The sequence below is a fragment of the Ammospiza caudacuta genome, chromosome Z (genome assembly GCF_027887145.1).
Source record: "Ammospiza caudacuta isolate bAmmCau1 chromosome Z, bAmmCau1.pri, whole genome shotgun sequence".
NCBI classification, from domain to species: domain Eukaryota; kingdom Metazoa; phylum Chordata; class Aves; order Passeriformes; family Passerellidae; genus Ammospiza; species Ammospiza caudacuta.
This window is the reverse complement of record NC_080632.1, coordinates 20,889,014-20,909,436: the sequence shown is the minus strand read 5'-3', so window position 1 is coordinate 20,909,436 and position 20,423 is coordinate 20,889,014. Positions and strand designations below refer to the sequence as shown.

Genomic DNA, 20,423 nt, shown 5'->3' with positions numbered 1-20,423 from the left:
CTAAAACTGGTCAAACATTTACTTCAGAAGCACCAAAAAATCAGAAGACAAGATTTACAAGATACAGCTGTAAATTCACTATGGATATTTCCACTGAACAATTCAGAAGAGTAAGGCATTTGCTATTATTTCTGGTCAGGTCAAGACTGAAAATCAAACCGAAGTGATAGCACCAGTTCCTACACAATTATTGACTTTAGCAAGCTTGAGAAGTTGTGAAACTACCATCACTGTAAAGCCTCATCACTGAGCCTTTAAAAAAGAAGTCAGGGGACTTGGTTTGAGGATTCAAGCAAGTATCTTGGCCTCAGATACTCAGGCAAGTATCAGGCCCCTTGCACTGTTACCTTACTCCTCTTTATGAGGGAAAAAACTTTCTCTGTTCTCATTTACTACTCTACAGCGAAACAGTAGAGAAGTCAAAGCACTAGGACAATGTACTAATTACTTGCTACAAAAATCTAATGGCTGCCTGCAAACGAGAATTTCCAACAAGACATGCTATCCCTGAAACTACTGAGCCTACTCAAGACTTTATGACTCAACATGCCAGATTTCTGATTCCTTGCACCCACACTGAAGAGTTGTCAACATTTTGACAAAATAAAGTACCACCACTGATTGCATGCATGCTTCCATTTGCAGACTTATACTTACTTCAGTTCTGTGAAAAACAAGTTGATATAGTTCACAGAATCTATTTGCCTGATAAAGGTTTCTGTGTTTTCCAGAAATGCCTGAAATGAACAAGAGTATTACCACTGATATTCTGAACAGTAAGAACATGTACATCAAGTATAAGAATAAATTCAGAGACCTTGTCTGGAAGTACAGGATGAAGGAAATGCTAAATTTGATCTGTGTGTGCAATGATGCTGCAGTGCAGAACAGCCAGCCATCACTGCTGAAAGCAGTACCACCTACACTTTTGAGCACACTGCTCAGTGGATTCCAGGATAGATTAGTGTAGCAAACAACACAAGAGAGCTGGGCAGACTTGCCTTGGGATTGTGGTCGTAGAGAAGATTGAGGTTGATTCGGAGCTTCCTCATACACTGAAAAGCTTCCCTGAACATAAGCCTGGAGGAATGAGTCAAGTACGAGAGTTTACTTAGTGATAAGATGCAAACAAAGGCAACTTTGCAAAATTAGAGCTAAGAACAGAAGCAGTGGGATGAGAACAGCCTACACCATAAGCTGTGTAGACAGCATTCCAGAAAAATGTGCAAGGTCAATAGAGCTCACTGCTGACCCTGGCAGTGGGACACACCAGCTTGCAAGGTTGATGAAGCAATACAGAACTTCGATTATTTTTATTTCCATTAAAACAATGTTACATTTTGTATCAAGTTCCCTTTCAGAAAATTTCAGTGTAAATGAACTCAGTAAAAAATGGAAAACAGCCAGCTTGAAGTGATTGAGACGTCTGGAGAATGGAGCAATGAAGATTTCTCCCACCCACACAATTTTTAGCCCTTCAGTGGTGAAGCGAGAAGTACCTGGCACAGCTGAAAGCTAGACTCCTGGGTGGTCACCCTAGAAACAGTTTTGCTCCCTCTCACAAGGTCAATTCCTCTGACTTTAGCCTCCCTCTCTTTTCCAGGTCAGTCAGCATCTAACAGCTCAGACTGGAGGAGGGAAGACAAGAATACACCAGCACCATTTACCTGTCTAGCCACTTCCGAATCTGGGCAAGAACCAGAGCACGGTGGTGAATAGTCTCCAAATTTCCTCTTGGCATCTATAACACAAGATCCACACGAATACTTACTTTAGTTACTCTGCCTACATTGTGGGGAAAGTAAGGACTGGCCAGTTTCTTTGGCCTGTCTGCTACTTGCAAGTGCATGGGCCTGGTTGCTCACTTCAGAGGACAAGCAATTTCAACAACTGTGGAAAAATACCTGAGCACTCTCTCAGTCCAGAAACATTCCTTCCTCAGAAGGTTGGACTCTATCCAGCCAGGCATGACCCAGAGCAACCTGATCAAATTTTCATGTTAGTCCTGCTCTGTGGAAGATGTTGAGCTCCACACCTTCAAAAGTGCCTCTCAAATTACATCCTTCTCCATTCTGTGAATCTCTAGCAGTTCTGAAGAGCAAGCTCAGCAAAAAACTAAGTGCCAAGGCTAATGGAGGGCTGTTAGTAAATACTAGGAAGTGAGTCTTGGGATTCATGATGAGAGGGCACAATATGTACCACTACACTACCTCAGCCATTAGGAACTTGAATAGTCCTTCCCAGTTCTGCACATACCTACCTGCCTCTACTGAATCTAACTTCCAAAGGCATGCTCAAAATCCCTCTGCAGCTGGAGATTTGTGAGGTGCTCTGCTGTAGCACTGCAGGGCACCAGCTTTGTAGCACTGCACATACTGTTTGCAGGCTGGCAAGGTGCTCACAGTGACAGACCCCTGCACATCCTGATAGCACATGTCGGCAGACATGGGCAGAGCACTGACCTGCAGCACCACCTTTGTGTCCTGGGGAACGACGGTGACGATACGTGAGCCTCGCTCCACCTTGCGCACAGTCTCACTGCTGGGTGCAGCAGCGCTGCTCAGGCTGGCCTGGAGGGCTGGAGACAACATTCATCAGCATACATGGCACATGCAGCACAGTGCCCCATTTAGAACCTCCTGTTGTAGGAGCCAGGCAAGGCTGTACTGGACCAACCAAGCCATCAGTACAACAGCAATCTTCAACAACTCCTGACAGGATGAGACCTTGTGGAGTGCTCATCACAGCTGAACAAGACAAGCAAAGCTGCATCTTCTGCACAACAGGATGACAAAGCTCAACAGACCAGATAAGAGTAGCACTGAAGGGTGTAAAAGGACCAATAAGTTGTTGTCCTGCCTTTACCAAAGTCATCATGCTTCTCAAAGCCAGACACCACCAGAAACTATTTCTACAGTGATTCCCCTCCCTACCACACACCCTCAAATAGCACACAGACTTCTCCTTTTGAACATGGAGGGAAGGAAGACAATGCAGGGCTAGGCTGTTAGAAACAGTGTAAGAGTCAACTACAGCATAAATTTTCTTCCCTGTGAAAAACATCTGATATATAGTCAGTTCCTGAGCTCCTTGCTCTCTGGTAGATTTCTGAAAGCAGTTCTCTTACTCTCATCTCTTTAACATTTCCTTTGAGGAACCCAAATACAACAGGTTTGGATGTGAAAAATGGGGACATCTTGTGTTTCCAAGACAAATGCTAAATGATATTTACCCTTCACTGACAAGTTCTTCAAGCAGAAGCACTGACAGGTGTGCGAGTTGGTTGTCACCAACAAAAACTCATTGTATGTTGCAAATGATGTGATGTTAGAAGCAACCTGTAAAAAAATGAAGTTTATCACAGTTTAGACCAGGATATGGAAGCTGCCTTTGGCAGAGAAAAAGGGCAGGAAATGAGGGGCAAAAGCTTTGTACCTCAATATCATTAACAAAAAACCGGCATCGATCCGTGAGGCCCAAGATCACCTCCTGTAATTAAAATAATGACAACTATGAGCCATCACAACCTCCAGTCTTTCACAACTCTGACAAGCACTAAAGTACCTTACACTGAAGTACCTTACAATTAGGTAACAAGTACTTCATGTGAATTACTTAGAGAAGCCAAACAGCAAGTCATCCAACCTCTTTTCCAGGAGGACTTTAACTTGAACATCTTTAAACACTGCTGGCTGAAAATCCAGCCTGGCCTACCCTGTAACTGCACAGTTGCAAAATGGAAACAGAAGCCATGCTAGAAATCTAGACTCTTCTATTCAGCAGCACTTGGTCTAGGGTACCAGAGGAACAGCTCCACAACAGAGCTGAGCAAAGCAGCTTCCTACAGCTGGATGCACACTCAAGGAAAGAAACCCCAGAAATATCAGCAAAACAGCTAGTCATTCTTTAAGCTGTTGTAACTATCAAGAAAGCATCTCCAAGAGGAAAAAAAGTAGCAGGACATCTGCAGTAACTCACTGCAGCCATATTTGCTAATATGTTAAGTTCAAATAAAACTGAACATTCCTTTCAAAAAGAGTGTGGCAGTAACTGCTAGAAATTTCCAATCTGAATTTTCTCACTTTCTGATGAAATTATTTGTTGTATTCATAGAACAGGGTGATCAGGTGTTAACTGCAATCCACCCGCTCAAGAAGGCAAGGGAAGATAAGCTTTCAGCTCTGCAAAGGGCCTTATGAAGAACATGAACAAGTATCACTGGGCCCTGGGCAGAAGACCATGGTGTACTTTTGGCACAGAGAATAACTGAGTACGGAATTTAATCTGTTTGCAGCCTTACTTACTTCACCACTGATCCTTGTGATGGAAGTCTGCACACAACGGTAGGGGAACTGAACAGCAGAGCTACTGCTACTCCGCCAAGGCTCAAGGACTGGAGTAGAAGCCTCTAAGGAGCAAAGAAGATATAATTGTTTTCCAGCCAAACAAAAACTCAGACATTAAAACCACATGATATGTATCTTAAGAAAACCAGAACTGGGAATAAGCTACACTATCTGAAAGAGGCAGGGAATGCTGGCACAGAAATCCATGACACAGTGGACAAGAAGTTGGTAACTTCCAGGGGCTCAGTGGTGCCTTTATTCCACTGTCGAATGAGAGAGAAGATCTATGAATGTGGCAGTCAGTAAGCACTGAACTTTGTACGTGCATATTCGTGTTAACATATGTGTGTGTATAAAGTTACCTTTAATTGAATTGTGATACAAATCACTAATTTCAGCCCATTTCTGGAAGGAGAGGAAATATAAAAGCAGCACCAACTATACAGGAAGAGTCACTCAAGTCCCCAAAAGTCAAATCATCTCATTAAACCTTTTAAGAAATATGTAACAACTACCCCTAAGACCAGGTACTTTAACAGGGCCCAGCTTACCCCACAGGTATTTTAGGATCCGCCTATCAGTCAGCTGCAGAGCTACAGTTCTGGTCACTGGGCTGCAGTACAGGCTGATCACTTCTCCATCTACAGGCACTGACAACCTGATGCAAGACAGAGGATGTACAGAATGTCAGTCACAGCAGACACACTTAAGAGCAGATACTTCGTTCCTGCCTTTCTTGTAGCCAGCTGAAAAGACGCACATCTCCAGCATGGACATACTTTCATCATGTAAGGATCTTTTGCAGTCTTCTCACACCTATGTCAGCTGACAATGGCACCACAGAGCACCAGCAACTCCTGCCAACAGGCATCTGCCTAACTGTGCTGGTCACTGTCTGCAGTGCAGCACTCTGCAAACACACCCCTCTTTTTCTGTTCTACAGTTCATGTGCAAATCATTCTGTCTTTGCTGGGTGAGTGCTGCAAAAAGCAGCCCTCCCATATTTCTGCACCCCAGGTGGCTTTCTTTTGTGTCTGGTTTTAGCTCAACTGGCCCCACAAAGACCAGCAGGTGAGGAGGAGAAAAGAAGGAGGACAGCAATTTTGATGGCTACTGGTCCCCTCCTGGACCTTGATAATGGTGGGAAAAGGAATGGAGGAATTTAGTGCCATGTGCCGTCCCCTCTCCCCCAAGGGCCTTGAATTCCAAGGAACAGAGCTATCCTGTACTGACACAGGCAGGTCTGGCATGCACCCTTGCCAGGCTGGGTGTAGGCATCAGGACTACAGGCAAGTGCTGACCAGCAGGGATCCTCATGAGCCGTTTGGCTCTTCTGTCAGAAGAGCACCAAATCCCTTAACCCAGGGCCTCCAGGCTAATACGAGACTTAATTCCTTCTAGGCACTGTCCAGAAGGCATTCTCAGACTTCAGCCACAACTGACAGATCTCTAGTACCGTAAATTCAGGCACTCTTCTTCAGCTCCAGCCACAGGAGGCACTGCAGTCAGATGGTGAAGGACAGACTGAGCAGCATGCTGACCTTCACCAACAACCAGGAAGCTGTCATCTGGCAGCCAGGTGAGAAATCGGAGCCCCAGAGGATTCATCACTTCATTGCTGCTGCTGCTGCTCACATCAACTCTGTCACGAAATAGGAGAGGTTGAGACACAAATAGAACCTGATTTCGATAGGCCACCTCACTAAAGAGGCAGAGGACTTCCTAAGCACAGCCTGACTGTTTAAATATACAGCATGGCTGGGAGGGCTCCAGTGCAGAAACACTAATACCCAAAGCATGAATCCTCTAGGAACAAAGAGGGAACATGGTGGGAATTTTAACCTCATCACTGTCTCTGCCATGCAAGCAGGTCTGTTGCTCTGTGTGATTTGATCATGGGCCTGGGCACTGCACCATCATTCCTTTGTGCACCAGGCACAGGAAGGCACAGGAAGAGATATCTTTCTGCGGTCATTAACAGTCACTGGTTCTGCTAGATTGAGACCTCAGTAAAGGACGTTCAAAGTCCTTTAGTTAGTCCTAGCTGCAGGCACAGTGTCCACAAAATGATACCATGTTATCTGATAGACTCTTAAAAATCTTGAGAAAAGTGGTAAGAGCTGTGACCTCTAAAGCATCCAGTCAGGTACAACCCTCTTATCCCCTCTACAGCTGTAGTAGTTCTTTATCACCTGTAGGTTTTATCCAGGTATGGTGTTTCTACAGTTGCTTTAAAGCCATTTCCTCCCACAGCTCCAAACTTGACAGAAGGGTCATTCCCTGTACTCTGTCCTAGCAAACACAAAGCAGAACAAAGCAGAGTTTAGACATCCACGCAACAGAGCCCCTTCCATCTTCAATCTTTGCAAAAAGTAGATGCTTTGTGCAAGTATTAAAAATGTCAGAAAATGCCCTATTTTTACAGCCAAAATGTTAATTCTCATTAACACTCACTTTGAGAAAGATAGTCACATTCCAACATTGCAGTACAAAACAGCTGTTTCCTCACAGCACACTGTGTATAGAACTGCTTTGGGAAGTGCTGGGTGCCCCAGACAGGTTCCCAGACACTTACCAGTGACAGTCATCATCATGCCATCAGAGCAGCTTATGCAAGATACCACGTGCTGCACTCAAGCTGAAGCTAGGCAGGGGAATATTACCAGCACAATGACATAGTCAAGTGCCAAACGCTGTCTTCCCACAAAGTCAATGCACCACCAAAATGCTTCTATGTCACTCAAACTACTGGAAATGAGAAGAGAGCTTGAACTCACACTTAAACCAAGTATGTCTTGTGTAAAGATTTAAGTGACCATCACCTAACCAGTCTCCTAAGGTACTGTTCTCAGGAACACAGGGTTTCTTTTAACAAGGCTGTAACATGCACTCACCATATCTGTACAAAGAGATCCTGTTATCAGCATCCAGGATAGCCATGTCCCCACTATGTTTGGGATCTGTGTGAAAGGCAACCTGATTAACTGCCTGTTGGAGCTGGAGCTCATAGGTACACATGGGTGGAGGCACCACAGCATGCTGGAATGCTGTGACAAGCACTTTATCTGTGGAAGAAACAAGAAGAAAATCCAAGATGAACCCCAAATGTTCAAATGTTAGTGAAGTTCTTCCTGGATTCTTTATAGGAAGCAGAAATGATGTTACAGGAAAATGGTTGGTATGCTCTTAGTGGTTATCTTCATTGAGCTAACCCTGAAGCAGGTATCAATTACATGGATCCCTCCCTAAAAGTGCTGTAGCAACAACTAAAAGAAGAACTGAATACAAAAGACTACCTCATCTTTTCTCACCCTAGAGCTGGAAAGCTGTCCCACTGCTTACCTCCATCTATGACAGCCACATTTGCCATATGTTGACTATTCTCCCCCAGCCCATGGTCTGTGGTCCAGTGCCAGTCGTAGAAGAGGTAATGCCAGCCCTGGCAGAGTATATGTAGTCTATACAGGTTCTCTCGGTCCCATAGCAGTGACACCAACTGATTTTCCTCCAAGCTACCAAAGTGTAGACTTTGCTTTAGGTACCAGTGATAGTTCCCTGTGGTCCACAGCTGAACTGCAGAAAAACAAATAGTTACCACAGACTAGTATTTGAGACCCAGCTCAAACCATCCCTCCCAACCACCACTGCCCCTCTATGGGTGGGTTAAGTGCAATTAAAATAGCAGTTCTAGTCTTCAGTCCATGACCTATGTGATACAACACACAGCACAAGAAAACAACACGCTGTGCAAAAGTCAATCCTAAAATTTACTGAGCTACCCTTTGAGACAGTACCCCTGGTTTAATGGAGGACTCAGACCTTTACCATTCCATTTGTACCATTTCCAGTTACAGCAGCCTGGAAGATGCTTCAAACTCAGGCTGAACTACCAGTTCTTCCTCACCAGCTGAGCTGGTTTTGGCTGGGGTGGTTAATTTTCTTCACAGTGTCAAGTATGGGACTCTGTTTTGGATTTGTGCTGAACACAGCATAAATAATAAGTGATGTTTTAGTTATTGCTGAGTAGGGCTTACAGAGAGCCAAGGTTTTTTCTGCTTTTTGTACTGCCAAACTGCCAAGCTGGCAAGGAACCTGGGGATGCATAGGAGGTCAGGAGGGCACACAGCCAGGACAAGTGACCCCAGCTGATTAAAGGGATATTTCCAACCACATGACATTATGTTCATACATAAAGTGAGAGGAAGAATGAGGAAGAGTGGGATATTTGAACTGATGGCATTTTTCTTCTGTAATAGAAGTAACCATTACACGTGATGGGGCCCTGCTGTCCAGGACATGGCGGAACACCTGCCTGCTCAGGGGAAGTGGTGAACTAATTCCTTGCTTTGCTTTTTATGGCACACATGGCTTTTTCTTTTTCATAGTAAACTGTTACTATCTCAACCCATGGGTTTTCCAGCTTTTACCCACCTGATTTTCTCCATGATATTGCTGGTGGGCAAGTGGGCAAGTGACTCTGTGGGGTCACTTGGCTGCTGTCTGTGGTTAAACCATGACACCAGCACAGTGGTCTCAAAGCCACTTGCAAGCCTCCACAGTGTCTCCTACCCTGCAGGTAAGTACCCACTGCTAAGAACATTTGCAGGCAAGTGTTAAGAGCCAGAGCCCCATGGAGTGCTCTCACCATAAGTGTTTGGATTGGAGTTTTCCACCTTCAGGTCTTCCAGCCATAGAGCCAGGATTGTAGAATCTGCATTCCAAAGCATTTCGTTAACCTGCAGAAATAAACATGGCTGCTGCTGATATTCTTGCTCACAGAAAGTTTACAAGACCAGGAGGAGCTCCAACAACAAAAGGCACATGGGCTAATACACAAACAGAGCCCATGCGCATCACAAAGCTCCTGACAAGGCATCCTGAGAAGACCACAGATGAGGAGGCCACAAAAATGACAGCAGCCTTCTCTTTGCTTTCCTTGACATTGAGTTAAGCACCTGCCAAAAGACCTCTCAGCATCCAAGCACAGAATCTGAAGTAACACTCTAGCAATAGCTTCTCACTTATTTGGGATAATGTGAGTACTCTTGCAATGACTGACATGCTGAAAAGTACTTTTGATTCACTTGCCTAGTGCAAAGTATATAGAGCACAGGAGTACCCCAGGGCTACAATCATCCTTTATTACATGTCTTTCTACTATGGGCTTGCATCTTCTCCACAGGCTTCTTCATTGTTCTCTTTTCAGGTCACTTCTCCCATTAGGATTAGCACAAAGTATTAAGTTAAAAAACTTTTCCTATAATCTGTAAGAGATCTAGTCCTCTTCTCCATTACACTCTCATCAAAGAAGCCCAGACAAGGAACTTACCTTGACCTGCCCTTTCTGGAAAGGGAGGGTGAACTCTCCATGAAGAAGTCCATTCTTTTCCAAAAAAACCACATCATGTCTGTTGGGTTTTTCTTGTGTAGATGCTATCAGGTTTCCTGAGGGCCTTAAAAAAGAGCCAAATGAAAACTCATTGCTTACACAATCCCTAACTATCATTCTAAACACCCACGATCTCACATTTTTTCCAGTGACATGAAGAAAAGGCAGCAGAGGACGTGTTTTCCTCAGCACTGTTCCAACAGTCATAGATCCAGTACAGACCACAGCTTATGATAGCCACCAAATTATATGTGACCAAATAAATGTCAGCACTAGGAAAGGAACCTGTAATATTTCTTTTTATACAGCTGAGCCCAAACCCACTTGACTCTGACTTTATGCAGAGACTCTATCCTTTCTTCCCACTTGTGATGAAAGTATTAGGATTTTCAGGGTTTAAAGGGCTACTCTTCTTTATGCTGAATCAGAAGGCAACTTTCTTCAAGTTTTGGGAAAAATCAACCAAATGCTGAAGAAATTAAAATAATGCTGATGAAAGACTGTGACCAGGGAATAACAAGCACCACTGCTGTCAGCATTCAGACTGCAGTACTACTCACTTCCAGGACAGTGCTTGTTCTAATCCTGAGATAGGCTCACTTGTTGAATGCAGCACAAGCTCTCTGCTCCATACCCGGACCTTCCGAGCACCTACAGGTTGAGAAAGCAATGAGACAAAAGTCTAAGAAAACTGGGAAGAGACTTTCCTGAGGGTACAAGAGCAAATTTTGATGCACATGCATAAAAGGAGGTTTCTCTTGTACACCTTAAGGGCTAAGAATTTATTCTGTGTTCTGGCAGTTCTCCCATAGTAAGCAAGTGACTAAAGGAACTGTGTTAGGAATTTCAGTCTGATGTAGTTCAGTCATAATCATTTTTCGCTCCAGCTCTCACCATAGAAATGTTAAAATCAAGCTATAAATTTACAATCCTCCCTAATCTGAAGTAAACTGAGGTAAAAATCCAAACAAGTGGAAGAGCAGTGCAGTTTGATGCAGTTCAGTATGTTAACCAATACATTTAAACTGCTCAGAAAGTAGTATTTATAATGGAAAATACATTGTTTTCCATGATACAGTCTTAGAAGTAATGCACAGTTTTCCATGAACACACAGTCTTAGAGGTAATGCATATGCTCATCACCTCTTTGACTTCAGGGCAGAACCAAGGGAAAAGTATCACCAGTATCTTTAAGAAAGTGTGCAAGGCTAAACTCTAATATGAGGGACAGGGGGTATATGAACCCAAACATATTCATCCATTTGGCATTGAGAGCCCATCAGGTATTGCTTAAAGCTTGAGCAGGTAAAAAAGATAGTTCAGATAGTATCTGCAAAGTAGTACTCCTTCCTGGCATCTCACAGAACTGAAAACCAAACCACACAGAAAATATTCAAAATATCATATCTATAAAATGGCTCTGAGAACATCAGAGCAGAGAAAAGGGTGATTAAATAGCTCAACTCACCCTCACTTTAAATCGTCAACAGACACAAACAGACCTTGCCTTACCTAGATTCTGCTTAAGAAGCCCTTTACACAAGCTGGTATTTCAAAGAAGTGGGGTGTCATACCTGTCTCTGGACAGACAGCACTCACTGCAACAAACTGCCCATCTCCTCTCCACGTCACCCGAGGCCTGCCATCATCCCAGGCTGATGCTGGTAGCACTTCCTGAAGTCACACAAAAGAAAGTGGCATCAAAGCTTGGGAAGGCACCTGCTGTCTTTGTCTAAACAGACTGCTCTTTCAAGAGCCTTATGATGAAATCCATCCATTAAAAAGTGTCAAGACTAGTAAGTTAAAAACTCACTATTCAAAATGTTGTTTTAGGAAACACTAGAATTAAAACTATTTAATTCAATCTGTTCCTCCTCCAAGTGCATATGACTGTCTCTTCACATAACCACACATTATCCTTCCCATTCACTGGGGTCTCTAATTATAGACAACAGTGCATAAGCTGGACACACGGTGAATTGAGATTTGCTTAAGATTGATGCTGGAATGGCTGCAAATCTTACTTTGAGCTCTGTTTGAAAAGTAAATACTCTCTGATGCTTGCTTGAATTCAAAGAAAGATAAAAATGTATGATTTCAGACAACACAGGAACAAACAGAAGCAGCATATGAAGAGAACTACTAGAAAGGTGGTGGCAAATCAGCATCACAGGAATAACAGAAACTCTCTTTATGCATGTTTTCCCTGAGAGAGCATTGGCTTCACACAAAAAAAGCAGTATAATACCGTCTGCTTGCGATGTGCTGCCTGTTTCCCTTCTGATCCATGGAACTGTGTCTCCTTTTTACCCCATCCAAGAGCAACAAACTTTCCTGGAGAAGAAATAATCGTTGGAGTGGAAGATTTACAGATAACACCTTAACTACTGTGCATTATGAACACAACTAGAGCCTCAAGCAACCCACACCATTGTGGATGCCACAGTCAGGTCAGAGAGAGAAAGCCAGATAAACTTTCGCAGGAATTGTTCTGGAGAGTTCTGAGAAGGCTGAGAGAAACAATTAAAACAATCTTGCAGCTGGTGTTTTGAACAGTTGTTTTCCCATTATATGTTTATCAAAGGGCATCTTCTTAATTAGCCAGTGCTGACAGGGTGTTGATTACATGACCAATGAGGTCCACCTGGACAGGAATGGCGCATAGAAAGAATTGGTTTCTAATAAAACTCATATTAGCCTGCTGAAGAGAGTTAGAGTTTATGTGTTGCCTCACTCCCGTTACAGACTCAATGATGACACACCTTCTTCCCAAATTTTATTCTAAAAACCTGCTGGGAAGTTATGTAGAAAGCCTAGAAAGTACATTGGTACATGGACCTTACTTGAATTTATGCTGACAAGTAACAATATTGACTTTACCCTTCTGCTGTCAAGCAGCATTACAAAATAAATAAAATGTCTCTTGGGGCCTCAAAGTGCTCAGCTCCATTTCCTTACTTTCCATGTGCTTACAACATATCAACTACATCAGCTAGGGCAACTTAATTTCAGTGCTCTTCTCACCTTCTCCAAACTCATCTTGGTGGATTTGCTTCTCAGAAATTGGTTCAAAATCCCTTGTCATCATGATGAGAGTCTGCTGACCTGCAAGGCAGATATAAAATACAGTATTAGTAATGATATCTGCAGCAAATAAAAACTCAAGTGCTCTCCTGTGTGCTCCTATTGTTCTGCCATGGACCTGAATACAGAAAACATGGTACTAGAGAGAATATATCCTCCAAAGCATGAAACCGTAAACTGGAACAGAACACTTCCAAGTTTTTCTCCTCAAAAATATGCTTCCTGGCCTAACCTTAATAAGTTTTTCCACCTTCCAAACAAATACCTGGTTCCTTTTCTCTGGAGATATGAAGGACAAAAAGGCTACTGGGAATAGGCACGAAAGATTTATGAAGAGGAAATCATACCATCCTGATAAGCTCCTACAATGAGATGACCAGCTTGTGGATATGGGGAGAGCAGTGGATTTCATTTATCTTGACTCTAATAAGGCTTTTGATGCTGTGTGCCAACTCATCACAGACAAACCCATGAAGTATGGGATAGATAAAAGGACAGAGAGGACCTGCCAAGCTCAAAAGCTTGCTAGCACTGTCATTAAGTGCAGCTCAAGGTCAGCCACCAGCGTGCCCCTGGACACTAGGCACAATGATTAACATCGTCCTTAATGATCCAAAGAATGGGACCCTTTCCAAGTTTGTAGATGACACAGAACTGGGAAAAGCAGCAGGTAAAGCAGGTTATGCTGCTGTCCACAGGGACCCTGTCAGGTAGGCAAGATGGACTGCCCAGAATTTCATAAAGCTCAACAAGAAAAAAATGTCCTGCATATGGAAAAGAATAATCTTAGGAACTAAAGAGAGAGTGGGAATCATGTGGCTGGAGAGCAGCTTGGCAAAAACCAGTACACTGTGTTTCCTGAGGCACCAAGCTGAACTAGCTAGCATTACATCCTGCTGCACAGGTGGACAACAGCATCTGGCTGCATTAGGAGTGCTCCCAGCAGGCTGTGGGAGGTGATTTTGCTCCTCCATTCAGTGCTGGTGAGAAATATGGAATGCTGACTCCATTTTTGGGCTTCCTAAATGGAAGGACATACTGGAGTGAGTCTTGCAAAAGATCAAAATTATGATTAAGGGCTTGAAAGATGTCACATGAGTGGAGGTTGAGACAAGCCAGACTGCCCTGGAGAGAAGGCTTCAGGTACAATCTTTCCAGGTAAGAATCTCAACAGGATGTGTAAATATATTATGTGGGAGGTGGGGTACAGTAAAGAAGACACAGCCATGTTGTTTGTGGTGCTGAGCGACAGCACAAGAAGCAATGGGCACAAACTAAAATACAGAAAATTCCCTTAAAACCTAAGAAAAGGGGGTTTTTCTTACTCTGAAGGTGGTAACAGATAGAAACAGCATGCCCAGAGGGTTATGGGGTCTTAAACCTAACTGGGCAAAATCCCCAAACAACTTGCTCTAGGTAACACACATTGAGCAAGGTGGTTGGAATAGGCAATCACCAAAGTTTCCTTTCAGCCTCAAGCACTCTATGATTCTCTTTTGTCTGAAGCTAATTTGATTTTCTAGATGAGTCACACCTGTAGTTAATTAGGGCCTGTGACACATATACTTCATACCAAAGGCCAAGAAACAGTTTTTGTTATGAAGAAACCAAATGGTGATATAAAGAAGTCATTATGCTTTTGAGGCAATATCAAATGTACTTCCTGGGAAGATTTTAAGGACTAAAATCTCTTCCACAAAGCAGCTTTTTGGGCCTAACCAATTTCTCCTTGGATCTCCGAAACACCTTATGAACCATGAAATGAAATCTAATATATAGGATCTGGTAGAGTTTTTTCCACTTTAAGTCCTAGTCCCAGTCTTGTAACTTTTTCGTCTCTCTCTCAATCTTGGTTATGTTTTGTGCTTTTGCCATAGAGAGTTTCACTCCTACAGGCAGAAAGCTTACAGGCTGTTGTTGATACCTGTTGCAAGCAAAACGAGCTCTTGGTCAGGACTCCAGCTCATCACACTCAGACCGCTGTCCACACTTCCAACACATTCCACCTACAAGACCAAAATAAGATCACAGGAACATGAGGGCACCACTATCCCAGCACAAAAGCAAACAGTCACCAAGGGAAAAGAAAATTGCCTTCTACTTAAAAAAATAATCTAAAGTCTAACTTCACATTTTGTGTTGAACAAAACAAAAGACACATTTCTGACTAAAAAGAGTTCCAGAATGTTTATGAATGAGAACCCAGGTAATGTAGAGTCTACACATTCTACCATGCACCATTTTGGAAAAAACTTTATTCTGCAATTCTCAGTCTTGTGTCAGCACATATAGCGTCAATGCTAATATGACCTGATAGGGCCTGTGATTACATTGGCAAATATTCTTCAGTAACAAAACACAGACATAATGATTCTTGCCTAGAAAATTCCAACACAGGGGTAAACTCTGACCAGCCTGTGAATGCTGAACTTGACAACTGTATATACCTGCACCAATGTCAAAGTTAATGGAAAGCTGGAATCGTTTTACTGGGCCATCATGAGCAAGTAATAGCAGTAGGCAGAGAACGTTTGTTATGCATGGTTACTCTGATTTGCAAAAGGCATGGAACAGAAAAACAAATATATTACTTGTGATAAAAAGCAACACAATGCCATTGAAGAAATTAGGTTTTGGGGGTCACAATCTTTCCACGTAAGAAAAGTGAGACTGGGCACCTGTCAGCAGAGTAACTATCGTTTACATAGAGAGGGTTTCAGAATAAGCAGAAGAGTCTTCCAGACCTCCTTCTTGGTGCCGAGACTGCACCAAAAGAAGACTGGAAAGTAAAGCAAAAAACCAGAAAAGTAAGCCAAAACCCCACAAAATAAAGAATCTGATGTTAAACCTGATGCAACTATCAATGCAAAAAACAAAACAAAACAAAACCCAAATAAACAAACAAAAAAACCCAAAAACCCCCAAACAAACCAACCAATCAACCAAAAAACAAAAACAAACAAACAAAAATGAAAACAAACAAAAACTAAAACAAACAAAAAACCAAACAAAAAAACCCCCCCAAAAGCTCTGGTAATTTCTATTCCCTAATGATATACTGTAAATTGCAATACAGGACACATTTTTCAGATACAGCTGACTGAACACGTAAGTGGTATCTGCAAATCAAGTGCAAACATGAACCAAAACAGACAAGCTACAAATAACCACAATTTTACAGCTAACTCAGACAGACCACTATCATCTCATGTCCACTTAAACCTGCACTGTTGGACTGGTATTGTGGGAGCTGATTCAGATTTCAGAGGGTGCTGCTGTGGTGTCTTGCTGGAGATAATACAAGACACTGAGGAAGGAGGAGAAAGCAAGTATCTCAGTTTCTGCCATTTCCTAAATCATGCCAACATGTATCTACTGATAACAAAATGGTAGCTACACAGTGGATTATGAATGGATTACTTTACTCTTCACCTAGTCTCAGCGATATCCTGCTTCTGTAAGACTCTCCAGCAGATCCTTTGCTGCTAGGAGCCCACTGAGCAAACTCAGAGGATGCAGGCTGTGGACAGGCAAACCATCATTTCAATTCAAGTTCTTTTACAGAGTATATATTCTGTCTTTAGTCATTCCCAAGGCTACCACAAAAATCAGTTTGTCTGCCCAGAGAATGGAAACTAGCCACAGCTCAGTATGCAATGAGTGTACAACTGGCCACTGAAGAAATTTTAAATGTTACTCTTTCCTCCAAATTTCCTCACTACAGTTGAGTCTTTCCTGCCATGTTACCTGCTCTGTGCTTAGATTGCACAGTAGGATGTCTCCAGCTGCTGTAGCAACACACACACTCTCCTGCTCTGGAAGATCTTCAACACCCACGATGCAGCCACTTCCATCCTCAGGCAAGAACCCATCCACAGTCAGGGAAATTTCTCTTGACACCTTGATACAGAAAGGTCAATGGCTTACTAATTATACATCACCTCCCTGGGATTTTTGCAGAAATGACAGTGTAAAAGTTATAGGTATATTCCATCCTACTGCAGTGACACAAAGCACTACACAGTAGAAGTGTGAATGGCACCAGAAAAAAGCCAACTCGCAAGAACTTATCTCCACTTAAGGCAAAAGTGATAGAAGAAAATGAGAAAACCCAGATATGGGAACAAACAATATACAACTTCCAATTTGCCCTGCTAAACATCTTTCAATACCCTTTTCACGTTTCACCACAGTATCAACATTAAGAAGTGCATGGGTAGCTGCTTAAAGTGTCCCACTGCTCATAAGGGGCCATGCAGACTACTAGACACAGCATAAAAAATAATTTCTAAGAAAAATCATTTGGATGGTTAAGGTACAGCAATCTTTGAAAATTAAACCCCTGGAAAGCTCCAAAGTTTTTTTGTCACTTAATTTCAGAATTGAATGTACTGAAGGAATTAGATGCCTCAGAGCTGCACACTGAGAAGAAAGCAACACAGCTCTAACAGGAATTCATGACTCAATAGCATTCTATTATTTTAGCGGTATGCCGGCGTGTTTTCCTCTTTAGTGCAAAGTTTACAAAGTTTCCTCTTGTACTCTTCACCACCTCTTTGCCGGCGCTTGGTTCTGTCTGGATGCAACTATTCGTCACGTCGTGTTTAAGACTAAACCACGGGAATGACACGCGTCTAACATAGCCACGCTCTTAAAAAAGCAGATAGAGTATTTTAAAGGCACAGAAAGCCTCTTCAGCCACGGAGATCACAGTGCAGCGGCTTCCACGGCACCGTGAGACAGCAGCAAGCGGCGGCGGGGAGCAGCGGGAGGGTCCAGGACCGCGCAGACACCGCCAGGAAGGGGGAGCCGCATTAGGAGACAGGCGAGCTCCCGGCGAGCTGCCGCTGGCGGAGGCTTTGCAACCACAGCCGACCCCAACACGCCGGCAAGCACCAGAACCCTGCCCCGCAGCCGCGGCCCTCACCGAGTCCCCGCCGGCGCGCAGTTCCACCAGCCCGTACTGGGAGCCCACGAGAACCGCGCCGGGCTCGGCGCCGAGGCAGAAGCAACGCGGGGTGCCCGTGGCGGCGGCGGAGCGGCACCCGCCGGCCCGCAGCAGTCGCAGGTTCCTCATGGCGGAGGGAGGGAGCGAGCGATGAGGCCGGGCAGCGAGGGACGGCAGGCACCGGGACCGCCTCACGGAGCCGCCATGTCGCGCAGCGCGGGCGGGCGGGCGCAGGCGCCGTGCGCGGTGTCGCGCTCGCAGGGCGGAGCGCGGCCTCTCCTTCCCTCGCGGGCCGTGCCGGAGTGCCGGGCCTGGAGCCACGAGCCGCCCCGCTTGAGGCGGCAAATGCAGCGCTGCGAGTCCTCCGGAGCCCAGCTCCCTGTGAGCCTGCCCAAATAACAGAATCACCGAGTCTGGGGGAGAGCTTTATGGTCACCCAGTCCAACCATCCACCCGACACTGCCACTGTAACTCTTAAACCACATCTCCAGATCCAGATGCTTAAACAAAAGGGATGGGGGACTCCACTGCCTCCCAGGGAAACCTATTCCAATGTCTGACCACTCTGACAGTGATAATCTTTTTTACTAATATCTAATCTGAATCTCCCGTGTCTCAGATTGAGGCCATTTCCTCCTGTCCTCTCACTGCAGGCCCAGCAGGAGAGACTGACTCCCAGCTCACTGCACCCTCCCTTCAGGGAGTTTTAGAGAGCAATGGCGTCAGCCCTGAGCCTCCTCTTCAGGACACTAAACAATCCCAGCTCCCTCAGCTAGTTCTCATAAGACATGTTTTCTGGTCCTTTCATGAGCCTTGTTCCCTTTTCCAAACATGTCCAGCACATCAATGTCCTTTTTAAAGCGAGCAGCCAAAAACTGGATGCAGCACTTGATGTGCCACCTTGCCAGTGACAGTGTATAAGATGACAGTGTGTAAGTATGAGGAGGATGATTCTTTTGGAGCCATTTGGGCACTAGCCAGCTGAAGCATCCCAGCTGAGGCTTCCCAGGCACTTACAGGCCAGCCTTCACATAGGTTAGTGCTGTCCTAATGCTGCTGCTTCTGTCACATTCTGCCACCTCCCTCCAGGTGTGGCTGAGGGGGAGAAGGTAGTTCAGCCTTCAGGGGAAAGAAGGACTTTGTGCAATCAGTTATACCCTTCACACTTCCCTCTTTTCCTAGTGGAGCTAGACTCAGACAGTCAGTACTGATGATGTTTTAAAAAGACAGGGAGCTATTGGAGAAGGTCCAGTGGAGACAAACATAATTTGGGGCCTGGAGCTTCTCTCTTATGACAGACTGTGGGACCTGGGCCTATTCAGTCCAGAAAAAACTGAGAGGGGATCTCATCAATACATCCAAATATTTCAAAGGCAGGTGACAAGAAGATGATGCCAGATTCTTTTCAGTGGTGCCCAATGACAGGATGAGAAGCAATGGCTGTAAACTAAAACACAAGGACTTTCACCTCAGCATGAGGAAGAATTTCTTTATGTTGAAGTTTGCAGAGCACAGGAATAGGCTGCCCAGGGAGGTTGTGGAGTTTCCCTCTCCAGAGATATTAAAATCCTATCTCAATGCATTCTACTCTAGGTGATCCTGTCTTGGCAGGGAGGGTTGGACTAGATGGTCTCCAGAGATCCTTTCCAACCCTAACAATTCTATGATTCTGTGTGATCCTATAATCCAGTCTACTGGCCAAATACCAAGAAAAGACAAATTTGAGACAAATTGTTTTTTTCTATGGCAATCTGTAAATTTTGCATGCTGTAATCAACTTTATGTGCTCCACCATTTGGCAGTTTAGGCCAGTGGAAAGATGGGCCACACCTGGACAGGTCTGCTTTTTGCTCTTCTGGGTACTAAACTTAGCTAAAGTCAGTGATAAAACTCAGCAACACTTTCTAAACTCAGAGAAGGCTTTTCTGAGACCAGTGGAAAAGGCACAGCTATCACTGCACACCAGGAAAATTAAAGCCTTCCAGACTCCTTATTTTTGGGATAAAGGCATAAGAAGTTCTTTCCCAGGCCAGTACAGCACCTGCCAATGCCAGCAGTGCCAGGCTGCACTGGTAGGAGGAAAGGCAGTTGTCAAAGAGCATGTGAACCTGTCTGTGCTGCATGTCTTGTCCCCTGTGCCCCCAGGACATACACTGCTTCATTAGGGTGGTCTGACACCCCTGTTCCTTGCAGTATCTTTTCCAGAGGCTTTTTCCTTTGGTGCAGCTTGATCCTATCAGCCTCCAGTGTCCCAACTCACCAATTCACCACTGTTTTTACCCAGTGAAATGTGCTTCACTGAGCTGAGTTGCCCTAGCTGACTGCACAGCCGTGCCTCTCGCAGGCTCTGCATCCACCACTCCTGGTGGATCTGCAGCTCTGGAGAGAAGTGCCCCATGGCAGATGGCACTTGCTGGTTCCGTCTAGCCCACGAGCTGTCCCTCTCTGCTTGCTTGCCTTCCGTGGGTCTCATCACCCTGGTGAATCACTTTCTTCCCGAAACCCGTCTGAAATGCCCTATATTGTTGTTGTTGTTGATATTTTTCCCGCGGCTGCAGCTGACGTCCCCCGCCCCGCTGCTCTCCCGCTCCGCCGCCGCGTCCCCGCCGCTGTCCCGGGGCCCCGCCCCGCCGGCACCGCCGCAGACCGGCCCGGC

General features: G+C 44.6%; 1 protein-coding gene across 1 annotated transcript in view; it reads right to left on the bottom strand.

The window, feature by feature from the left end:
• ELP1 (elongator acetyltransferase complex subunit 1) overlaps window positions 1-17,963 on the bottom strand; it is a 36,683-nt gene extending 18,720 nt beyond the window's left edge. The window contains exons 1-21 of the mRNA XM_058823342.1: window positions 17,747-17,963; window positions 16,567-16,719; window positions 14,744-14,825; window positions 12,760-12,840; window positions 11,984-12,069; window positions 11,310-11,409; window positions 10,296-10,386; window positions 9,676-9,799; window positions 8,992-9,082; window positions 7,689-7,919; window positions 7,241-7,411; window positions 6,539-6,638; window positions 5,803-5,988; window positions 4,898-5,004; window positions 4,305-4,408; window positions 3,436-3,489; window positions 3,233-3,338; window positions 2,463-2,578; window positions 1,668-1,741; window positions 1,002-1,080; window positions 658-737 (exon numbers count right to left, since the gene is read on the bottom strand). Coding sequence (XP_058679325.1) covers window positions 658-737; window positions 1,002-1,080; window positions 1,668-1,741; window positions 2,463-2,578; window positions 3,233-3,338; window positions 3,436-3,489; window positions 4,305-4,408; window positions 4,898-5,004; window positions 5,803-5,988; window positions 6,539-6,638; window positions 7,241-7,411; window positions 7,689-7,919; window positions 8,992-9,082; window positions 9,676-9,799; window positions 10,296-10,386; window positions 11,310-11,409; window positions 11,984-12,069; window positions 12,760-12,840; window positions 14,744-14,825; window positions 16,567-16,719; window positions 17,747-17,896 — 2,366 coding nt within the window. The 5' untranslated portion in view covers window positions 17,897-17,963. The remainder of the gene's footprint in view (window positions 1-657; window positions 738-1,001; window positions 1,081-1,667; window positions 1,742-2,462; window positions 2,579-3,232; window positions 3,339-3,435; window positions 3,490-4,304; window positions 4,409-4,897; window positions 5,005-5,802; window positions 5,989-6,538; window positions 6,639-7,240; window positions 7,412-7,688; window positions 7,920-8,991; window positions 9,083-9,675; window positions 9,800-10,295; window positions 10,387-11,309; window positions 11,410-11,983; window positions 12,070-12,759; window positions 12,841-14,743; window positions 14,826-16,566; window positions 16,720-17,746) is intronic.
• Between the last annotated feature and the right edge of the window lie 2,460 nt (window positions 17,964-20,423).